The sequence below is a fragment of the Odontesthes bonariensis genome, chromosome 5 (genome assembly GCF_027942865.1).
Source record: "Odontesthes bonariensis isolate fOdoBon6 chromosome 5, fOdoBon6.hap1, whole genome shotgun sequence".
Classification (NCBI taxonomy): domain Eukaryota; kingdom Metazoa; phylum Chordata; class Actinopteri; order Atheriniformes; family Atherinopsidae; genus Odontesthes; species Odontesthes bonariensis.
In genome coordinates, this window is record NC_134510.1 from 31,349,015 (window position 1) to 31,369,718 (window position 20,704).

The 20,704-nt window shown below is 40.3% G+C and overlaps 1 protein-coding gene across 1 annotated transcript in view; it reads left to right on the forward strand.

Moving 5' to 3' along the window:
• The window catches only part of bbs9 (Bardet-Biedl syndrome 9), a 158,761-nt gene extending 139,246 nt beyond the window's left edge, over positions 1-19,515 (forward strand). The window contains exon 22 of the mRNA XM_075466085.1: positions 17,064-19,515. Coding sequence (XP_075322200.1) covers positions 17,064-17,413 — 350 coding nt within the window. The 3' untranslated portion in view covers positions 17,414-19,515. The remainder of the gene's footprint in view (positions 1-17,063) is intronic.
• The last annotated feature ends 1,189 nt before the right edge of the window (positions 19,516-20,704 follow it).

Genomic DNA, 20,704 nt, shown 5'->3' on the forward strand with positions numbered 1-20,704 from the left:
TTAAAGACATATTTCAGCACTGTTCTACAGTTAAACTAAAATTGTTTATCATAACGATGGCAGTTTGAATTTTCCGCACCGGGACTTTTTTATTTTATGACAGAATGTTGATGTAGTTTCTTGTTTTGCTGGCTTGTCAGCTGTGTGCCGTAATTTAAGCATCAGTGTCTAAATGTTATGCACATGTCATAAATATTGCTTTGTAAATGATTTTTCAGACCTCTAATTGAATAGTTTTATTTAGATACTATATATTAAGTGGTCACGTGTCAAAAATAACATCCAAATGCGCAAGTTTTTTAAGATCTTAATTTGTAGCACAACAGCAACTTTAAACAGGTTCATGGCTGTACTCCTTCTGAAAGTCTTCTCACTTTAATTCAGTTTGTGAAACTTGGTGGTTTGCTTGCAGGTTTGTTTCTTAAAGGAATATAGTATGATTAGATATCTGAGTCAAACACCACAGAGGCTGAAACAGCAACACAATGCAAAACTATGTCACAAGTAAGAAATTATTCTTGTCAATTAAAGCCTGTCTTTGCAGATGTTTCCTCTCCACTTGTAGCTGGAGGACACATGAGGCAGCAGAGCAAAAAGAAAGCAGTTTTAAATCAAAGCTTGCATGTGTGTATGTGGTATGTGGGTGTGGTTGACTGGTTTTGAATGTGTAAGTAAACTAAAAGTGAGCAGTTATCCGTCCACCACGTTCCTGCCTGTGTGTGTGTGTGTGTGTGTGTGTGTGTGTGTGTGCGTGTGTGTGTGTGTGTGTGTGTGTGTGCGCGTGTGCGCGCGCGTGTGTGTGTGTGCGTGCGCTGATGAAATTTGGCCAAATCTCTTAAACCTTAAATGCACTTTTATTCTACCCACAGTCACACCTGTGTTAACATTGAATGTGATGAATCTGCCAAAGATGACGCCCTCCACCCATATTTATCATCTGTCTATTCATCTGATGTCTGTATTCTTTTTTTTTTTACCCTCTGCTTTCCTGCTGTGCACACTGCAGTTCAAGGGTGGCGGTCCTTTAAATCCAGAAGGATAGCACTTACAGATTTCGTTCCAAAAACAGTAGATGTTTCTGAGTCATTGGAGGATCCTTAACGGCGACATATCTGGGATGTCGTGTCGGTGGACTGTTCTGATGTCCAGGTTACTTTAAAGGCTTTTTTTTAAGATTACACAAATTGAACATGGATCATCACTGACGCAACATGCGTTTACATTTTTTGCTTTTACTGTAGCAGTTGTCAGTGTAAAGTTGCTGGCATCATAATGGGTTTTATCAAATGATAGTGAATATATAAATTGCCTCTCTAGATGGCAGTTAGGTAGCAGTTAACAGTTGGGTCAATCGATTGTGGGATTGTTGTCATAATCTATGCCAACTCGTTAGGGCTTTTTCATTATGTGCTTTCCAGATACAATAATGGAGTCCATCCTATCCTTAAAAAGACGCAACTCGGAGGGATCCTTCTTATCAAGCAACCGTACCTGACTTTGAGAACTAGTACCTTGGGTTTTGTGTCCTTGGTGTTTTTTTTGTAATTCCAAAGCTTCAGCTAAATATGAGTCAGTGAATATGGTAAAAAAAAAACACTCAATTTAAAAAAAAAAAAAAAAAAAAAGGTAAAAATTTTGTTAGTCAGACCATAAGCAGACTTTTGAAATGCCTGTGAACAAGTAAGTCTGACAGAAATGTCACAAAATTAAAGCTCTCAAAGGAATTAACACATTCTGACTATGAGGTTGGGGTTCAAATCACTCCTATATATATGTTCTCAACTAGAGTTAAATGTAAAAACAGTAACGCTTAGGTATATATAACATCCGATTTCCCAATAAAGCTGCTCTTATTCACACCATTTTCTTTTTCTTTTGTCAGACAGCTACACACAGCTGAAAATCAGCCCATTAAAGGGGAACTCCGGGGCATTTGAAGCGCAATCCCATTGCTAGAGGTTGTCAAATACTGACGGTAGGACACAGACTGGTGCAAATCGGCGCTCCCTGTGCGGCGATTGCGCTGTTTGCGCAGCCTGTCATGCTAGCCAAATACGTGGTGGCCAAGGGGCAAATAATAAACCTTCCACGTAAAACATGCACACAACTTGCACACTGCAGAAACGTCACACCACTTTATAAACCATCTGACAATAAAGTCACAAGCCTTACCATCAAAACCATATGCATGGTTCTCACATTACTGGCATGGGGACGTTACAAAACAACTTTATAAACAGCATGTCACTTACCGGTTGTTGGTATGCGCGCGCATGTGAAAGCCCAAAAGAGTCAATGGACGATACTCCCATATACAAAGCAATTATCTTCTCTAGAAAAACTGCGTTCAAGTATTTAAAACATTACAACAATATTACTGGGCATGTATTGTTGTAATGTTTTAAATACTTGAATGCAGTTTTTCTAGAGAAGATAATTGCTTTGTATATGGGAGTATCGTCCATTGACTCTTTTGGGCTTTCACATGCGCGCGCATACCAACAACCGGTAAGTGACATGCTGTTTATAAAGTTGTTTTGTAACGTCCCCATGCCAGTAATGTGAGAACCATGCATATGGTTTTGATGGTAAGGCTTGTGACTTTATTGTCGGATGGTTTATAAAGTGGTGTGACGTTCTGCAGTGTGCAAGTTGTTGTTTTACGTGGAAGGTTTATTATTTGCCCCTTGGTCACCACGTATTTGGCTAGCATGACAGGCTGCGCAAACAGCGCAATCGCCGCACAGGGAGCGCCGATTTGCACCAGTCTGTGTCCTACCGTCAGTATTTGACAACCTCTAGCAATGGGATTGCGCTTCAAATGCCCCGGAGTTCCCCTTTAAGGCTACAAGTCAACTCTTGGTTGCTTAAATTATTTCCAAACTGTCATTCTGCTCTGATGAAATCCTGATTTTAAAACTTCAGCACCATCACAAAATCACCATTCAAGTAACTTAAAGAAGATGTCTGTGCAGTGAACTTGGCTACACTTACATGTATGATGATCACAGAGAAAGTTGGAAGAAGCTTTTGATCCTTGTTTTGTAGCATCTGTGAAGTTTGTTAGTGCAAACTGCACATGTGAAAGCGAAATGTGCCATAAAACAAGTGGATGGAACCTGATGTCTGAGTGTACAGACAAACATGAGATCAACTTGTTCAAGATCACTGATAATGATGCTGAGCTCCCAAAGAATATCATATTATTACCCATAAACGATTGCACTGAACTGTAATGTTCATGAGTGTGTTTGCAGCCTCGCTTAGGCTCACAGCAGGCCATGTTGTTGGCTGTTTGGAGCTGTGATTACAGGACTGTAGCAACAATTTACATGCAACTGAGAGTTTACTGGTGTGGGCGAGAGAGCAAGACAGCACCACGAAGAGAGAGAGAGAGAGAGAGAGAGAGAGAGGGGGTAGAGGAGAGGGGGAAGAAGGAGGAAACTGAAAAATGAAGCGTGAAAGTAAAGGGGGAGAAAAGTTACCATGTGATTATACAGTAGAGGATGTTTATTACCTGTGTATATGTGTGTGTGAGACTGTAGCCAGAATGCCATTATAGTTTTCTAACTTTAATTTGACCAGCAGCAGAACTTTTTGAACATTCATTTCTTCATAATCATATGTAAAGTTCATATTATTTTTGGGATCACAGTTTTTCCCATACATTAAAAAAAACTGTGCAAAGGGCCCAAACCTATTAACAGCAGCTGAAGTTTGACCACTTATTTTAGCTTTTCTTTTTTAATCCATCCGAGAAAACAGTTCCATCCATGTTTAGTTATGGTAAATGGTTTATTTACCATAACTAAACCAGACCCATCCCATCTGTTGCTTTCTTATCTGTGGGCTGTGACTGTTCCAACAGTCCTCAATATCATTCAACTGCCTCTTCAGTGAGAGTCTCATCCTGTTGAGAGACTCTTATTGCATCGTCTTGGACTGCAGCTGCTGGCAGTGGTCTATATTATTCTCCCTGGTGGGGCACTCCAACTAGCACCTGCCATTCAGAGTCAGTAGACCAGAGTCCATCTGTGAGATGAGCAACTTACTGGAGAGGCAGCTGAATATGTTGCTCAGATATTAATTTAACCCAAAATAGTTTCCAGTGCAGTGCCTTGTTGACAGTATTACTCAATACTGCCACACAGTGAATTAAATTTATTTTGAGTCACTGAAGTATTTTGCTGTAAAATGAAAAAGAAAGTCTGATTCTGTTGCACAAGCTGTGTTGTGTGAGTGTAGCATGTTGACAATATTAGATTAATGAGACAGCTTATTTCCTGCTGGTGTGTGTATGTGAGTGTCTCAGGTAAAATGTCATTAAAATAACGGAGTAATTCCAAAATTATATTAAGCATCAGTTGAAGGGTGTTTGTTGAATTCATTTGGTGTGTTTGTGTTTGTGTAGGAGCTCCAGTGTGTTTTTAGTCACATCGTTTCCACCTGTTAATTTGGTGGAATAAAGTGTGTTTGCAGTAAATTTGGCATGCGTGTGTTTTGTGGTTTATTAATGATGGGGAAATCAGTTTGACATAAAACTGGCAACCGTTATGCCACACATGGACAGTTTGAGGGATAACGAGCAGCTTGCACTAATATTATGTCATTACACCCTCAGCCTGTCATTTATGATGTTATATTCTGTTACTAAATGAAAACAATGGAAAAATAAGTCACCGAAAAAGATTAAACAGATTTTTCTACTACTACATCCTCCAAACTTGATTAAACTTGAGTAACTGTAAAGGTACTGTGTTTTTGTTTTGTGAAAACAAGAAAACTAAATGTTAGTTATTGCTAATGTTTGAAAGTAACAAGATAACTAGGACCGGTGCTGGACCGCTGACATGTCCAGGGTGTACCCTGCTTCTTGCCTGATAGTCCTTGTGATAGTGATGCAAAAGCGCATGTAGAGATGGAAATGAAAACAGCAATACCAGAGAAGGATTTAAATCAAAAGTTACGAGGAGGTTCTATTCAGGGATTCTGTTGAATGCATGGATAGCTGCTGGGGTGAGACAGGGAAATGAATGGACTCCCCCGTCTAAGTATAATGCCTCCACTGTTTTTACCCGGCAGGGGTCAGAAATATTACTTCATGGTTTCCTCCCTTCCCTCGCTCTTATTCTTCCCTGTCAGAGATGTGGTGAAGTGAAATGTATCTTTGGCAGAGGTAGTGCTGAGGAGGAGGAGGAAGAATGGTGGCTTACCGCAGTACAGTTAACAAACACATGCAGAGCCAGAGCTGCTGCGGGTCATACAAGGAAGCTTAACAGGTGTCCATTCGGAAAGAGAAAAAGAGGGAAGGGGAATGAAAAAAGGAGGGGGAGCGCGAAGTGGAAGGAAATAAGGAAGGGGAGATAGTTGTGTAGGAAAAGGGAGAGGGCTGAAAGGAGGATAAAAGGAGTAAAAAGTAAAAAACAATGGATTGATAAGAAGTCTGAGAAGAGAAAATTGGAGGAAGGGAGATGGAAGGAAAGGAGGAGTAAAGTTAGGAAGTGAGAAGGTAAGAAAGGAGTGACTGAAAAAATTTAAAAAGAACAGACGTGTCTTAAAATAAATGTGGAGAATTGATTGGAACAACAACCCTTAGAAAAAAGCTCTATCAGTCCCAATTATTTAGAGAATAAACAGTAGTTTGGTCTGGAATTAGAGACGTATAATTATCATGAACTGCAAACAAAACTGATTGATGTAAATATTTGTAATACTCAATGCAAACAAAGCAAAGCAGGGTGTAACTGGAGTCTGTAGGTGGGACTAATATTATGTTTTTATTTTTATATTTAATAAACTCTAAAAAAAAAAAAACTAAAAAAAAAAACCTAGACCAAATGTTTGTTATTTGGAGGAAATTCTTGCAAGGCAACTTCTGTCAGTTGTTGACTTTGGACACAACCTCACACTTTGTTGATAATGTATGTGAACACTCAGCAGCTACCATATGGGCCTCAATGATGAGATATCAAGTTTTTGTTTCCAGGTCAAGAGTAAACGCTCACATGGCTTTAACAGTGCTTGTGCTACGAGTGATACGTTCCCATAACTGTGTTTTATTGTGTGTGTGAGACTCCATCTAGAGTTTAATTTGTAGGCACTAATGTGGTTTTGTGTACATGTTGTAAAGTCTACCTGTATATACAATGTGGTGTCCCTCAGATCCTTAGGGGTCTTTCTGCCTGGTTTGGCGGCTGAGGAGGGGCGTCTGTGTGCAGGGTTTTCCCCCAGCAGGGTTCTCCTTCTGTGGCTAGCCAGGCTGGGTGTTGCCCCTTCCTCCATTCGCTCTGCATGAGCGACAAGGAAAACACTCAGAACCCTGAAATACTAAAAGATCTGAAAATATCTGCAAATATTTTTATAATTGGCTTCAGGGACGGCCAAGTTCACAGCTCTGTTGGTTCTGCCTTTTCCATTTAAGTTTCACAGGTTGGGAGTTTCACTAATGCTTTCGTTCAGCGGGAGCTAGAGTGAGGGCATCTGCAGGATCAGCTGTAAAGTCAACATCTGCGGAGTTAAAATTAACTAATACAAGGCCTTTTAAAGGCTGCATTTCAGACCAGTGAATCAGCTGACTGAGATATTAAAAATACATTTCACTCCTTTAAACATGAGATATCACCTGCAACATTAAGCCACTGACAGGTTGGGTAAATCATACTGATTATCATATAACTGTAGAATGTTCTACTTGGACAGATGCGCATGTCTATCTTACTTCTTTACATACCACCAAGCTAAAGACTGTTTGAGACCAAGCACACTCCTTCATGGCAACAGCAGACTTCCAACTGGACAATATGCCCTGACACACCAGAAAACATCTTCTCAGGGAACCCTCAAGAAACAGCAAAGAGCCCGAGGTGTTGACCCAGCCTCTAATCAGGGGAGCTGAGAGGTTTCTGCAAGGGCCTTTAGATCCATTAAAACTAAAAAACCTATTGCATTCTGGGTAATATTTTTTTAAACATTTCGTTTCTGTATTTTTTTATTTTATAAAAATGGGCAGCAAGCAAGCTCATGTTTCATTCCCTGCTGTGCAAACATTTTTGTGTGTCTTTGACCAGACTGAAAAGTCAGCTTTATTCACACACACCCACACAGGGTTTTAACAAATGCATACAGAGCATATTTGGTGCTTGTTTAGTACAGATGGATTTCTGTAAAGTGAAGTCATGCTTGTCAAAGTGCTCTGTAAGGGCACAGTATATACAGCACATGTACAGGGCTATCTGCAAGTTTTGGGCACTACAGATGTTTAGATTCTTATCCACAATACAATTGAATGAGGATCTGATAACAAGGTGCTAAATAGGACCCCGACAGAGACCTGGTCACTGCATCGTGCTGTCAGTTTAAACTTTAAACAAAGAGAAAAAGTCACAGAGGAAACTGAGACGGCCTTAATCCACAGAACTGTGGATGTTCTAAAAGAACATCTTCCTGGAGTAGCCTGTCTGCCAGATTGCTTGAAAATCCAGGTGCTTGTATAGAATTGGTGTCAATATAAAGGCAAAGGTGGTCAGACCAAATATTGCAAATATAAATCCGACCTTGGTTATTTTTTTTCTTAATTTCCACTGTAAAACATTTACAAACGATCCATAAAAATGTTTGTGATATTAGTTTTGAAAGTGCCTTGACTTGGCTTTTAGTCTTGAACTTTGTACTGTGTGTGTGTGTGTGTGTGTGTGTGTGTGTGTGTGTGTGTGTGTGTGTGTGTGTGTGTGTGTGTGTGTGTGTGTGTGTGTGTACACACGTGTGTTTGTTTGTGTGTGTGCCTGCTTATGTTGCCATGGTAGAGGAGTATTAAAACACTTTCCAGGGATGGACTGTTGTGTCTCGCAGCAGAACAACAGGCCGACCACAACAGAAGCCAACTAAACATGTGCACAAAATAGATTTAGCATCCTACATTTAAGGCACAGTCCTTGTCTGTGTGTTCACATGTGCAAATCATCATCATGCATGTGTGCATTGGATGTCACGTGTTTTCATTTAAGGTATGTATATACTGTGTATATTGAATGAAATCTGCAGTTGACATATGTGTGTGCGTATATGTGTGTGTGTGTAACTCACCCAGTGTTGTAAATGTCCTCTCTGATGTGGCTGGCTGTATTTAGACAGAGAGCAGAGAGTGCCGAGGAAGTTGATGGAGGCGTGTGTGCGTGTGTGTGTGTGTGCGCATGTTGGTGTGCATGAGTGTGTGTTTGTGAGAGACGAAGCCAGAGAGATTTTATGTCACCACCAGACCTGGAAAACTTCATGTCCTTTTCTATCAGGCCAAAATGTTGGTTCTTTGGACAGGCCACTGTATATTTTTCTGTACATTATGTGTGTGTGTGTGTGTGTGTGTGTGTGTGTGTGTGTGTGTGTGTGTGTGTGTGTGTGTGTGTGTGTGTGTGTGTGTGTGTGTGTGTGTGTGGGTATGTCTGTGTGTCTCTGCATGTTGGTTAGTAGCAGGGCGTAGCTGAGCAGAGAAAAAATATCTTGGCCAACCACGGGAATGAACCCACCCACTATACCACACCCAGAGAGAAGGAGCAAGCAGTGGTCTCCATCAACCTCTCTCTTTTTGAATCTTTGTCTTTCGTTGCTTTTCTAAATTTTATTGTCACATTTGAAAAAATGAATTGCTATTTTTCTCTCTCATTTTGCCTTCATTCATTTTGCTGTTGGATGAACTTTGATTCTTTCTTGTTTAATCTGGTTTTACCACCTTTTCCCTTCATCTTCCCTCCTTACATTTTGAACTACCGGATGTCCTTTGGAGTTCTGGTGCTGAACGTCCTTTATCAAATTTTTAATCTACTCTACAGCTCAGGTTTCTCTTTATTAGCTGAAAGACACCTACACAGAATATACTACAAATGTCATTGTTAAAGGCTGCTGTTGTACAAGATGTTATGTGAATAGTGTGTGGGAATGCAGGTTTATGCAGGTTTATGTATATCAACCTAGAAGTCTCTAAGTTGATATACATACATACTCCTAATGAGAGACCCTTGGATTAATTCTGTCACAGTAAGTGTCCTTATACCCTATCAAAACTGTAAATAATGAGTGAACAACAACCTGATAACGATAAGTCAGTCATAAAAATCTCAGCTGCTAAATCAAAGTATGAACGTAGCACCATGCCACCTCTTCAGTGTTCTTATTACAAACAGGATGCAGGAGGGTAAACTCTGCTTTCTTTCTGTACCATCAAATCCTGCAGTGTCCTTCTCTTAATATCAGCTTCGGTTAGTTAACACAGGTGTTGGGAGCTCCAGTGAACATCTGTGAACATCTGTGAGCATGAGTTTTCTCTGGTTAGTTTCCAGACAAGATGTGTGTTATTTTACCGTGTCGGAACCAGTTATTTAACACATTGTTCTCATCCACTTCTCTTGTTTACTGTCTTTAGCTGTAGATTGAAACCATTAATTACGCTGCTTCTCAGATCAGAATTTTCTTCTCACCAAAAAAATGAATTATTCATTTGAAAAAAAGTCTCAATTATTTCATTGAGTTATTTAATGTCCAAAAGGTCGAACAAAAATTTTATCAATAGGTTCAGTAGTAAATTCATATGAAAACTTTGAAAAAAGGCTTTTCAAACCACTTTACTTCTTCTCTCCCCTCTCTGTGCATGGGAAACATTTTTACTGTCTGCGAAGACACTCCCCATCATCACTTTGGACGTAAGACTGCAATAATAACAGTGTGTGTCAGTGTGTGTACGTGCTTCGGTGCCCATTTCCACATAAATATCTGTTTTTTTCCTCCAAAGACAGTTTATATATGAAGTGTTCCATGGGAGGTGTAGCACAGGGCACAGTCTTAGCTGAGCTGGCATGGTCTACATATACACACACACATACATACAGCAATGGACAGGCCTGTTGTGCTTCAGCAGCACATTCCACAACAAGAATAGTATTAAAAACTGGCCGTCCAGCCACTGACAGACTCTGGCTTTTTCTCTCACACAAACTGTCCTTGTTTTTTTTACATTATTAGATAGTATTCAGAAAAAAGAAGAAGAAGAGGGTTTGGGATGCTTTGATTTTTGTGACTTATTTTTTTAACCCGTTTCTATTAAAAAAAATGTTGTCTCCTGCATTTCCAAGAATGCCGTCTTGCAGCCATTAAAGACCCTCAGACTTTCAGACGTGACGGTAATGTCAGTACAAAAAGAGAGGACGACGTTATCATGTCATAAAGACGCCCTACATTAAAAGGGTGATTTGGCCCCGAGAGGAAATGTAGAAATGAAGAATTGTGGTAAATTATACAATTAAGTAGTTATTCTGCCAAGTTCTGTGTGGTGGCTTTTGTCATCGGATGGAAGTGATCATCTTGTTCCTTCTTGACGAATGACTTCTTGAGGGATTGTGTATTCAAAGTGTCCTTGTGTTCATCAGTAAATTAGTAAGTTTAGGAGCTACTTTGAACTGTTTTAACAAAAGGAACTTTGAAGATTTTTTATGTCCTGTCTTTTGTGTATGTTTGTGTGTTCCTCTTTCTTTCACACGCTGTTGTCGTTCCCACGCTGTTGACCACACAACTTTGTTTTTTGAACTTCACATGATGCCGTTGTGTTGCGTTCAATCGCCTCGACTGGACCGCACAAACACAGAGGCACATACGATCTAAGTTGGCACACACACTCACAACTGCACAGTCTTAGACGCACACTTTACCACAGATCCAATCAGTCAGTCCTCTGCAGATTTTCTCGTTCTTTCATACGCACATGCTGCAGTGGATTCTGTAAATCAGCAGGTTTCAGCTGCAGAGTCCTTATGGTGACGAGGTCGGGATGCGGGCAATCTGTGCGGCCTCCTGTATTTTGACTACGGCTGTCTGCAGATGAATGCATTGCGATGATCCACCGCTAACACATGAATCCAGGCAGAACATGTGGGCTTTGAACACAGTGCCGATAGCGTCGTTCTCCTTATCTTACCGTCACTCTGACTTTTGTTGCTGTGGTTTTTGTTTTTGTTTCAAGAGGAACAAACAAGTGTTGCCCTCTAAACTCCGGTGGAAGATGAAAAGCCTAAATAAGTTGAAAGCAGTCGTTTTAGGAGTTAGGACAAGGGTGATTAAGGGTGATTTATTGAAATTATACATTATGTTGCAGAAACTAGATATGCACCTAGAAAAGACCAAAATTTATACAATAATAGCCATCCTACCTACTACTCCAATAAATGTCTCTGCTGGTCATTTGCAACCACAATGCATATGCAGCTGCCCTTTTCAAGCAGCAAATAACGTATATCGAAGCATCTGCTTTTACTTTCTATATATTTTAATGGTAAATGGGATGTATTTATATCTAGGAATGTTCTCTGTAGTACTTTTAAAACCTCTAATGCAGCTCTGAAGTTTCTAGACATGCAAATTTCCACAAAATATGATCTGGACCAGGTGCCAAGTTTATCCTGCCTGCTCTTTAGTAGTAAGAAAATCACAGAGTGGGACCACATCTTGATGCAGGTGGTAGTCTTCTTGAGAATTTATAATAGCAAGTGTGTGTGCTTCATACTCTTTACTTATCACGGTTACTTTCCACTTGCACGTGACTATAGCAAATGCTTCTAAATTCATGCAGTGTAGCTACAAGCACAAAAAACAATTATCATAAACGACAGCCTTAAATGTGCTCCACCCAGGCTCAACTTCAGGGTATTTCCAGGAGTGACGACGCAAATTTTGCAGAGAATTTTTTTGGAGAAAACTGCAGCAAAGGCCCAGCACTGATACTGAGACTGAGACATTATGCTGTTTCCATGTGCGAAGTAGCTTGTTGGATATGTTGATCGTAAACCATCTAACATTATTGGTTCTGTACTTGGAGTTTGCCAGGGCGTAAAAGCTCTTTAGTATTCATAATTTATGGAGATACACATGTTGTGTCTTTCATAAACAAACTGAGTCTAAAACTTTCTACAAAATCAGCGCAGAAACTTTGTTTCCAGAAAGTCCTGCTGCTTTTTGCTCTTTTCCAGCTTTGCGTCCACACTTAAAGCTGCCCAATACCACCACGTGACCTCCCAGCAGCAGCTGGGTGTTCACCGAGTGTTACTCATTCACTTTTCCCATCCGCAGTTTACCATGGGATTTGAACTGGCAACCAATAACCCTAATCTGAGTAATATATATAAACAGAGACCGATTCCATGACAAAAAAGTAATCATATAGCAGAGGTGTTACCACAATGGACTAATAAACCATCTTTGTTCAAATTAAAACGTTCTCTGGAAAAACTAAGGTTGAGGGAGACGCACAACCAAATACCTCAGTTATACAGGACCTACCAAAAACCACACAAGGGCAAATCGTGTCATTAGGGAAGGCAGCCTCTGTATGAGTAGAGTGATTGCCCAGTTTCATTTAGTTTTCTTTTTTTTTTTCTTGTCTTTTTTTCATGCTGACAAGCATGTTCTTTAAAATGAAACACCTCCTTGGTAATTTTGGTGGGCAATATTATAATGGATGTATTCCCTTAAGAAGCATTTAGTTTAACCACTGATGTGCACTTAAAGAAGTACATCACATACGATTTTCTGTCAAGCAGATCTCGCCCAGACGTGGCTGTGTCAGATTCACATGGGATTTAAATGGCAGTTCGCCGTTCTAATCCAGACAAACTACGGGGCCTTTCCAGGTAGCTCCTGTCCCACGTGAAAAGGGCTTAACGTCACCTTGATCCCATCAAGTCAGAACAATGTGGAGCACAGGCCTCTGCCCTGTTTAGTCTACACACTTAAACTTTGTTAGTTTGTTGAAGTAGTAGACTGACAAGATGTGACCTGACCCCTTTAGATTTCCATACAGGAGGGAAGCTGCCATCTTGTCTTACAACGTCAATGTTTATCGACTCATTGCTACTGCTCCCTTGAGAACCCGGTTCTCTCACACACTTTTATTTTCTGTTTGGAGAGAAAAAGCAAAAACTTAGGAGGGACACTGGTCTCCCTGGGCGATGGAAAAAGGTCCTGACATACACGCACATGGAAAGTTTTTACAGATCTGCTCATTTAACTTTTATAATGTTATGTTGGAGTGTTATGCTCCACAGAGTCAAGGTCTAACATGAGAGTATCCTCTATCATTCCTGTCAGACTTCATATTCACTATGACTTCCTTTTCATCAACATTTTAGTAAGAGCTACCTCTGTGTGAATATAAAAACAACCAAGAAACTCAACCTCTGGCTGCAAAAGCACTGACATCAGTGAAATGAAAGCACACATTAAATCATGAACCAGTAACAATGATGGTCCTTCAAGCTCCACGGAAAATGTTTTGCAGGGAGAGACAGAAACAGCCGAAGGCAGGTAAAAACAGGCAAAACTAACACTCCTATGATCAAAATGTGTGGAAAAGTTCAAAAGTACTGCAGTAACAGCAGCAGAGGAGCATTGCAGCAAACTAGAAGATATTTGTAAAGTCATTTCTCTGGGAACTGTCCATTCAGCACCACAAAACCATAACACAAGCAAATATAAAGAATGAGTGATGTATAGGGAATTATTGCTTATCGCTTATTGCAAATGTATTGTTATTGTACCTATTGTGAGTCTTGTTATACTCGTGTAACAAAAAATTGCCGCCTACAACTTCCAAAGATTGTGGTCTTATTTAAGAAGAACTTTTCCTCTTTTTTAAGAGCTATAAAATGTGCAATTTAATTGGTATCAACTATTAATTTATTAAAGCTGTATTTAATCGGGATGTAAGACTCTTAACTTTAAAAACCTCATATTTACAAGAGTTACCTGGCCAAGACGAGCAGCAGCTCAGACCAGCAATAGTCATAACAATATAAACACAACAGGATTTCATGTACACGTCATATGTCACGAACAACAAGGCCATCAAAACTATAAGCATCCCAAACTAAAGAAAAGGCATCAAACTGTTTATTTGTCATTGCAACAGTCATCATAAACAGGAGCAGCAATTATCTCTCATCATTTTTACAGCCAGATGTTTGTGCATCTGGAATGATAAAACATAGTTTGAATATATTTAGTGAGACCAGCTATTTGAAACAGAGTACTTAATAGGGATGTTTAACAAGTGCAGCTTAGAAGAAACTAAACATTTAGATTTTTGTTCTATTTCGAACAGCTGTTGTTTTATAAATTAAGTTAATACATTTTATTTGAAAAGAAATGTAAAAATCTGAATATTTCCTCACTTATCCCAAGACAAGCAGAGACACCCTGACATATAATCAAATGCATTCAGGTGAATAGATTTTTTTGTGCTTGAAAACACTGAAAAATCTAAACAAACACAAGTAAAATCGTCTGTATAACTAAATACTGACACATCAAACATATTAGATAAGGTGACGCTTAACTTAAGTTAGGATGCTTCGCCTGGTTGCAGTTCACATTTATGTTGTATTCGTGCTGGGGAAAAACAAGTCAGAGTTGAGAACCCTTGACCTTTGACACCAAGCAGATCAGCATTTGACCTGTTCCTCAAATGATGATTATTTACCTGTCGTCAGTGCAGAGCACCTCGGCACTCACAGTTACCATCAGTGTTAATCCGACTGGACAGTATTGGACTGAACTCTGACACCTAACACGAGTTTGACCCGAGTTTCAGACCTGACCGCTACTCGGATCAGTTTCGGTTTCAACTCAGGTTTGGTGAGGTCAAATCACTCATGAAGTTTTATTTTCTTTCCAGGCTTGCATTGATCAAAACATCAATAAGAAAGAAAGAAGTTTCACAACGGTTCTCTTGTTCTTCTCTGCACTGTCATACTCAATGATGAACTTTTCACCTTTTATCTTGACAGTAATGTAATTAGATCAATTTATCCGCATATGACCTTTGCAGAATAAAGCTAACACAAGACAACACACGATGCATTCAGTCATCATATATATTATATTATGCTGCCAGGCTGACATCTCCAAACCACTAAAAGGCCTAATTCAACCTACAGATAGGTTTACTTTTAACATGTACACAAAGAAGCTGTATTCACTTATGAAACTGGTTCTGGTGAATTGAAAATCAGTCCAAGAAAGTTTAATTTGTTAAGGAACCATTTGTCTCCACCTGCTTCTAAGTGATTCAGTGTGTAACTGGTTGTTCTGCATCACACAAAGATGTATCCCACACACACAAACTCACACGGACTCCTGTTGCCTGTTGGCTCAGCTGCTGAGGGGGGACATACAGACCGAGGGATTGTGTGTGTGGAGTTGGTAACCAGACAGTTAGCATCCAGTCTGGATTAGACTGTCGCAATGGGATTAACCCACTCACCAGACTGATGAAATGGCCTCTAAAACACATGTGAAAGCTCTGATTTGCACGTTTTACTTTCCTGACAACCCTGGAGGATCCAGTCATGTATTTAATAAACGCTTTCTTTCTGGCATTCGTTTCTTTACAGCTTCACTGCTCAGATACAGACACACCCTCACCCAACATTTCTTTCATGTCAGACTGTAAAAGTCTGAGGCCACCGAGAAAGAGGGAGGGAGACAATTTGCATGTCAAAGTGCAAATTTGCACTTTCAGACGAACAATTTGTGGTCGGCTATTTTCGTATTACTGCTACCTAAATATTTGCTCCCACATGTTTTGCAGATAAAGTGAACATTTGTGTACAAGCTGAAGCTGTATGCAACTTATGCCCGTTTCTGTTTACAGTTGTATGATTATATGGTCGGGTGGGGAGACAAGTGGCTTTAGGCGGAAAACACAAGTGGTTCAATGAACTTCAACATTTAGCACCTTTTAAACAGTTGAGACATTAAATACTGTCGTGGCAGACTGTAATGTTGGTTTTACACGTTCTTTCCCAAAACAGCAACAAAAAAAAGTACTCGTGCTGAATATTGTTTTGGGGTTTTTTTGTTCGTTTTTTTTTTTTTTTTTTGTATTTTTAAATGTATTGTTTTGAGCCCAGATCACATGTTCAGTGCTCGCTCCGATCAATGTTTATGGCACCCGTCTGCCACACACTGCACCCGGGTCTCTGTCTCTTAAGCCCGAGACGATGAGCTGTCTGATTAGAGCTTTTCTCTGGAGTAGACGAGCACACACACACACACACACACACACACACACACACACTTTAGAGAGCAGTTTGTTGTCTCCGTTGCATACATGCAAAGACAGATACATCCCCACACATAGACACATGCAGATACTTTTGGAGGCAGTTCTTGTATTGCAGTCTCCACATACACACACACACACACACACACACACACACACACACACACAGTTAGATACCAGCCTGTTGTCTCCAGTCTCTAAACCCTCTCCGTTCTCATGGAGATAAGAAGTGCGTCTCATTGTTGGCAGACAACAGTCCCATTATCAACTTATCAGAGAGCCAATCCAATCTGGAGGAGGTGGGACTGAAATGTGTATGTGTTTGGAAGGGGTGGGGGGTAACTTTGATTAAGTGGGGGTCCTTTGTCATGCAGCAGGTGCCGTTGTCACTCAATTTGTCTTCATATTAAAACCCTCTTAGATTTGCAGTGTCTGCGTGAGTCTGTTAAGGAACAAAAAACCCCAGATGACTGTGCAAACATCAGTTAATCCTCATTCTTAACTGGATTACAATATGACAAGCCATCTTAAGTCGTACTATGAGACAGTCTACCTCTATCCCCGGAGTTTTAGCCAGAAAACATCTCGGTGGCTCAAAATCTATCCACACTGAAAGAACTAAGCAATAATAATATAACCACATTCCTTCTTTTTTACTGTTGAATGTAAAGGCATTTTACAGCCATATTAAGAGTCAAACTTTTAGAATTCAGTCATTAAAAGTTGAATTAACTGTATTTTATCTTCTTTTACTTTGGCTGAGGCTACAACACATGGTTTAAACAGCAACAAATTTAAGATGGCTTACATGAAAACACGTTCATTTCTCACACTACCCAAATGAAACTTTGCTCATTCTGAACCCAGGTTTTTGATCTAGTCGTGTTGGCAGAAAATGACAGTAGAAAATATTTCATCATAGGTAGAGATGTACATTAATTATGTCTTTTTTCCCTTTCTGATTCAGATAAAGACTCCAAAGAGAAGAAAGAGGTGTCAAGGGAGCCCTCAGAGACGACTGTAAAAGAAGAAGGAGGAGGTGCAGAGGAACCTGTCAAAGAGGCGAAAAAGGAGAAGAAGGAGTCATCCAAAGAGAAGAAGGAGTCGAAGAAGGAATCGAGCAAAGAGGCCAAGGAGGCCAAGAAGGAGTCAAAGAAAGAATCTTCTTCTTCCAAGGAGAAGAAGGAGTCATCAAAGGAGAAAAAAGAAAAGGACAAAGAGAAGGAGGGAAAGGAGTCGGGGGACAAAAAAGTCTCCAGGAAGTCATCTGTGAAAGTGAAAGAGAAGAAGAAGGAGCCCGAGGCTGCTGAGGGCTAACTGAAGCAGTGCAATAAGTTCTCTTTATATGCATACAGATACATACATAAACAAAACACAAGATATATTTCTAAATAGCACACACGTATGTACATTCAGGGCCTCACACATATAAATATATGTATATATTTATAAACAGCGTGCATGTAAACATATACACGCTCATGTCATTTGACACCCGATAGATACACAGTCACATATACAGTCTGAATATATATTTATATGTAAATATACTCAGTCAGGGTCACATAACTAAACTGCAAAACAATTTCCTCCCAGACACATATTTACATTGCCCGGTAATAGCTGACCCTCGCACACACGTACACACTGTGCTTCTGCTGAACCACACCACATGCAGTAGTTTCAGTGTGTGTTGGGCAACTGCGGTGAGGTCTGAGCCCACGGGGAATGAGGATGAAGGTGAAATCCTCCTCCTCCTCAGACATTTCGCTGACTCTCTCCCTCTTCCTTGCTGTCTTTGTCTTGCCTCAGCAGCAGTCGAACCCACAGCCCTGCACCTCCCTAATCCCAGTCAAGCCCCAAACCACCCCCCCGCCCACGCACACTTCTGGATGTGACGTCAGACCCGCCCTCTCGCCCCCTCGCGTGGCTCCAGGCCTCGCCGGAGCCTCCCCCGCCTGTCCACCAAGAATAAATAGCCGGGTGCATCCAGCCACTCCGCTGCTTCCGGGTAAATCAAGGCCACATCCTACAGCCGCCACCACCGCTACTGCCACCCCCTCTGACCTCCAGTGATTTTTTTAATCCTGGGACAATCAAGGACATGTGGCGGCTGATGGACGCATACTTGCTGTGGGGTTAAACTGAGACTGTGTTTGTACGATGGAAGCCAGTAGGCCGTTTTTGGATGGCAATCGAGAGCCTAAGGGGGCTAGTTTCACACCTCAGGTTTTTCTTCTCATCTTGAAATTTATTACAAAGGGAAGTCCCTTTTTAAGAAGATGAGCATTAGCGGTGCTAGCTAAAGAGGGGATTCTTTTAACAGCAAATAAATTTGTGCATACTGTTGTGTATATACTTTTAGAATAATGTGCTCAGATTAGCCCAACAGCAGAATTTTGGTGGTAGCTGTTCTAATGTCTGTTGAATAGATGTGGGTGTTAGATAATTGATTTCAGAAAGTTAGAGAAATGGCAGCTGATATTCTAAAAAAAAACGTGTTGGGGGTTTCAGAAACTGTCTGACCAACACTTCTGTCGGCTTCCTGTCGAGAAAAGAGTTCCACTGTGATCTAAAAACAGTGCTTTCTGCTGAATGTCTGGTCAATAAGTGGAGTTTGTGGACAAACGAGCTGCTTCCGTTTTTCGGAGAAGCGGGACACGTATCTTAAAATCTGTGCTTGTCAAAAGAAAAGTCCCACATTCACAGCCAGACGTGACGGCCATTTGTTAAAACCAAACACACTCACTGTGGTTTGAAAGTTTTAGCTTTGAACACACACACACACACATGTAAGTTCAATAATTTTGAGTTGTATTTCTGCCAGATGTGAAGTGTATAGACTTCAGCCATAGATGCTGTGCCAGCAGCTCTGCACTACTTTGCGAGTCCACTTGAAGCTACACGTCGTATGTCCAGTCTCAGCTCTTCTGTCCACTGGGAAACTTATTTTTAGCTTGTGTTGTGGAACAGATGACTGTTCGCAATGTCGTTCATGGCCTCTGTTGTTGTCGTTATCTGTACAAAAAACCTCATTTACTGTAGTTTGGATTTATTCTTTTTTCTTTTTAATGTAGATATTCTCAAGTTTGATGAGCGATAAAGAGAGAAAAGGTTGAAGCAGCACCTGCTCACCATTGCCAAGAAAGATGTTAGATGTTACAAAGGTTCCCATTGGACACAATGTTATGCAGGTCACTGATTTGGTTTACGTTGAATGTCTGTAAACTAGAGTACATTTTGTAATTGTTGTAGTCGTGATTCAGATTGACCAGGCTCCTGTTCTGAGTCTGCTTTTTTTAGCCACATTTCATTCTGCACCTCCGAATAAACAACTTTGTTATTAGTGTGCAGTCGGTAGAAGATCCCCGAACATGAGGCCGAAATAAAACGTATTTATGAAATGTTTAGTAATAAAAGTTACCTGTAAGTAATAAACACTCCATTAGTGCTGTGTTGTCATTTGATTAACTGTGTGAATGCTGATTCAGCATTTCACATACTTCCACATACCTTCAGCGATCTAAACCATCTAAATGTTCAGCATATTCAGGAGATGGGCGTTTAACTATTTTTAAAAGAAATCTCACCATTGATGGGATTTTGAATCCGCTTCAAACTAACTCAACTTCCACTTCAGTTAGAGACGCCATTCAAACTTTAAAATCTTCACAAGACATTGGTCTATCAAACTGATTTTTTAAAAATATATATTTAATGGTTTAGACAAAATTCACACTCGAAAGTTGGCGTCTTGATTTTTGCTGAATCAGGCGTCACATATTGGCGGGAGGAAGCCGGAGTACCCAGACTCAGTAAGTTGAGCCAAAATCATTGAGCTGACACAATTAAGCAATCTGCATTCACACTGCTGTTTCACAGAAAAGCCATTCTTTAGTTCGTTTTAAAAGAAAATACATTGCTTTGATTTTATGTCCGTCTTTGCTCTGCCTGCAAAGAGACGAGTCAGAGTAAGGTCACATTCACTTTCAGTTATTCTGGACAAATATCTGGCTCATTTTTACCCGGAGATGTTGTCTACCAGGTAAAGTTCCATCTAGATTGAAGTGGTTTGACTTAACTGTCAACAGCACACACAATTTTCCCTCCGATGCACTGACGACGAACATGTGAGTAAATTTCTTTTCTATAAAATGTTATGCAAGTTTGAACACGTTTTTGCCTGCTTCGCAGTGCTAATTCGTGCTTTGGCGTGAAACATTAAGTTTTAAACCAGTATTAATGTGGAATTTTATTGGATTCAAAATAAACAAATTAAAAACCTTAAACGTGGCATATCACTGTTCGTGTAGTTCATACTGCAGGATTTTTAAGCGTGTCGCTTTGTTCACAGCACACGGTATGCTTGTCTTGTGATCGGGATTTATGAGGTTCTCGTGGATTCACATTACACGACTGATCTGCAGAAGGGGTCACACATTACAAGATTTTTCACCAGACTTAACCCCCAACTTGTCTGACTGATCTTTATCAAGCAGATTCAGCTGACATGCATCAAGTTTCTTTATCAACATTAATGTTAGACTATGATACAAACAGCTCTTGGTGATTCCATCCGTTTCATGAAAAGACGAGACTGGACTTACT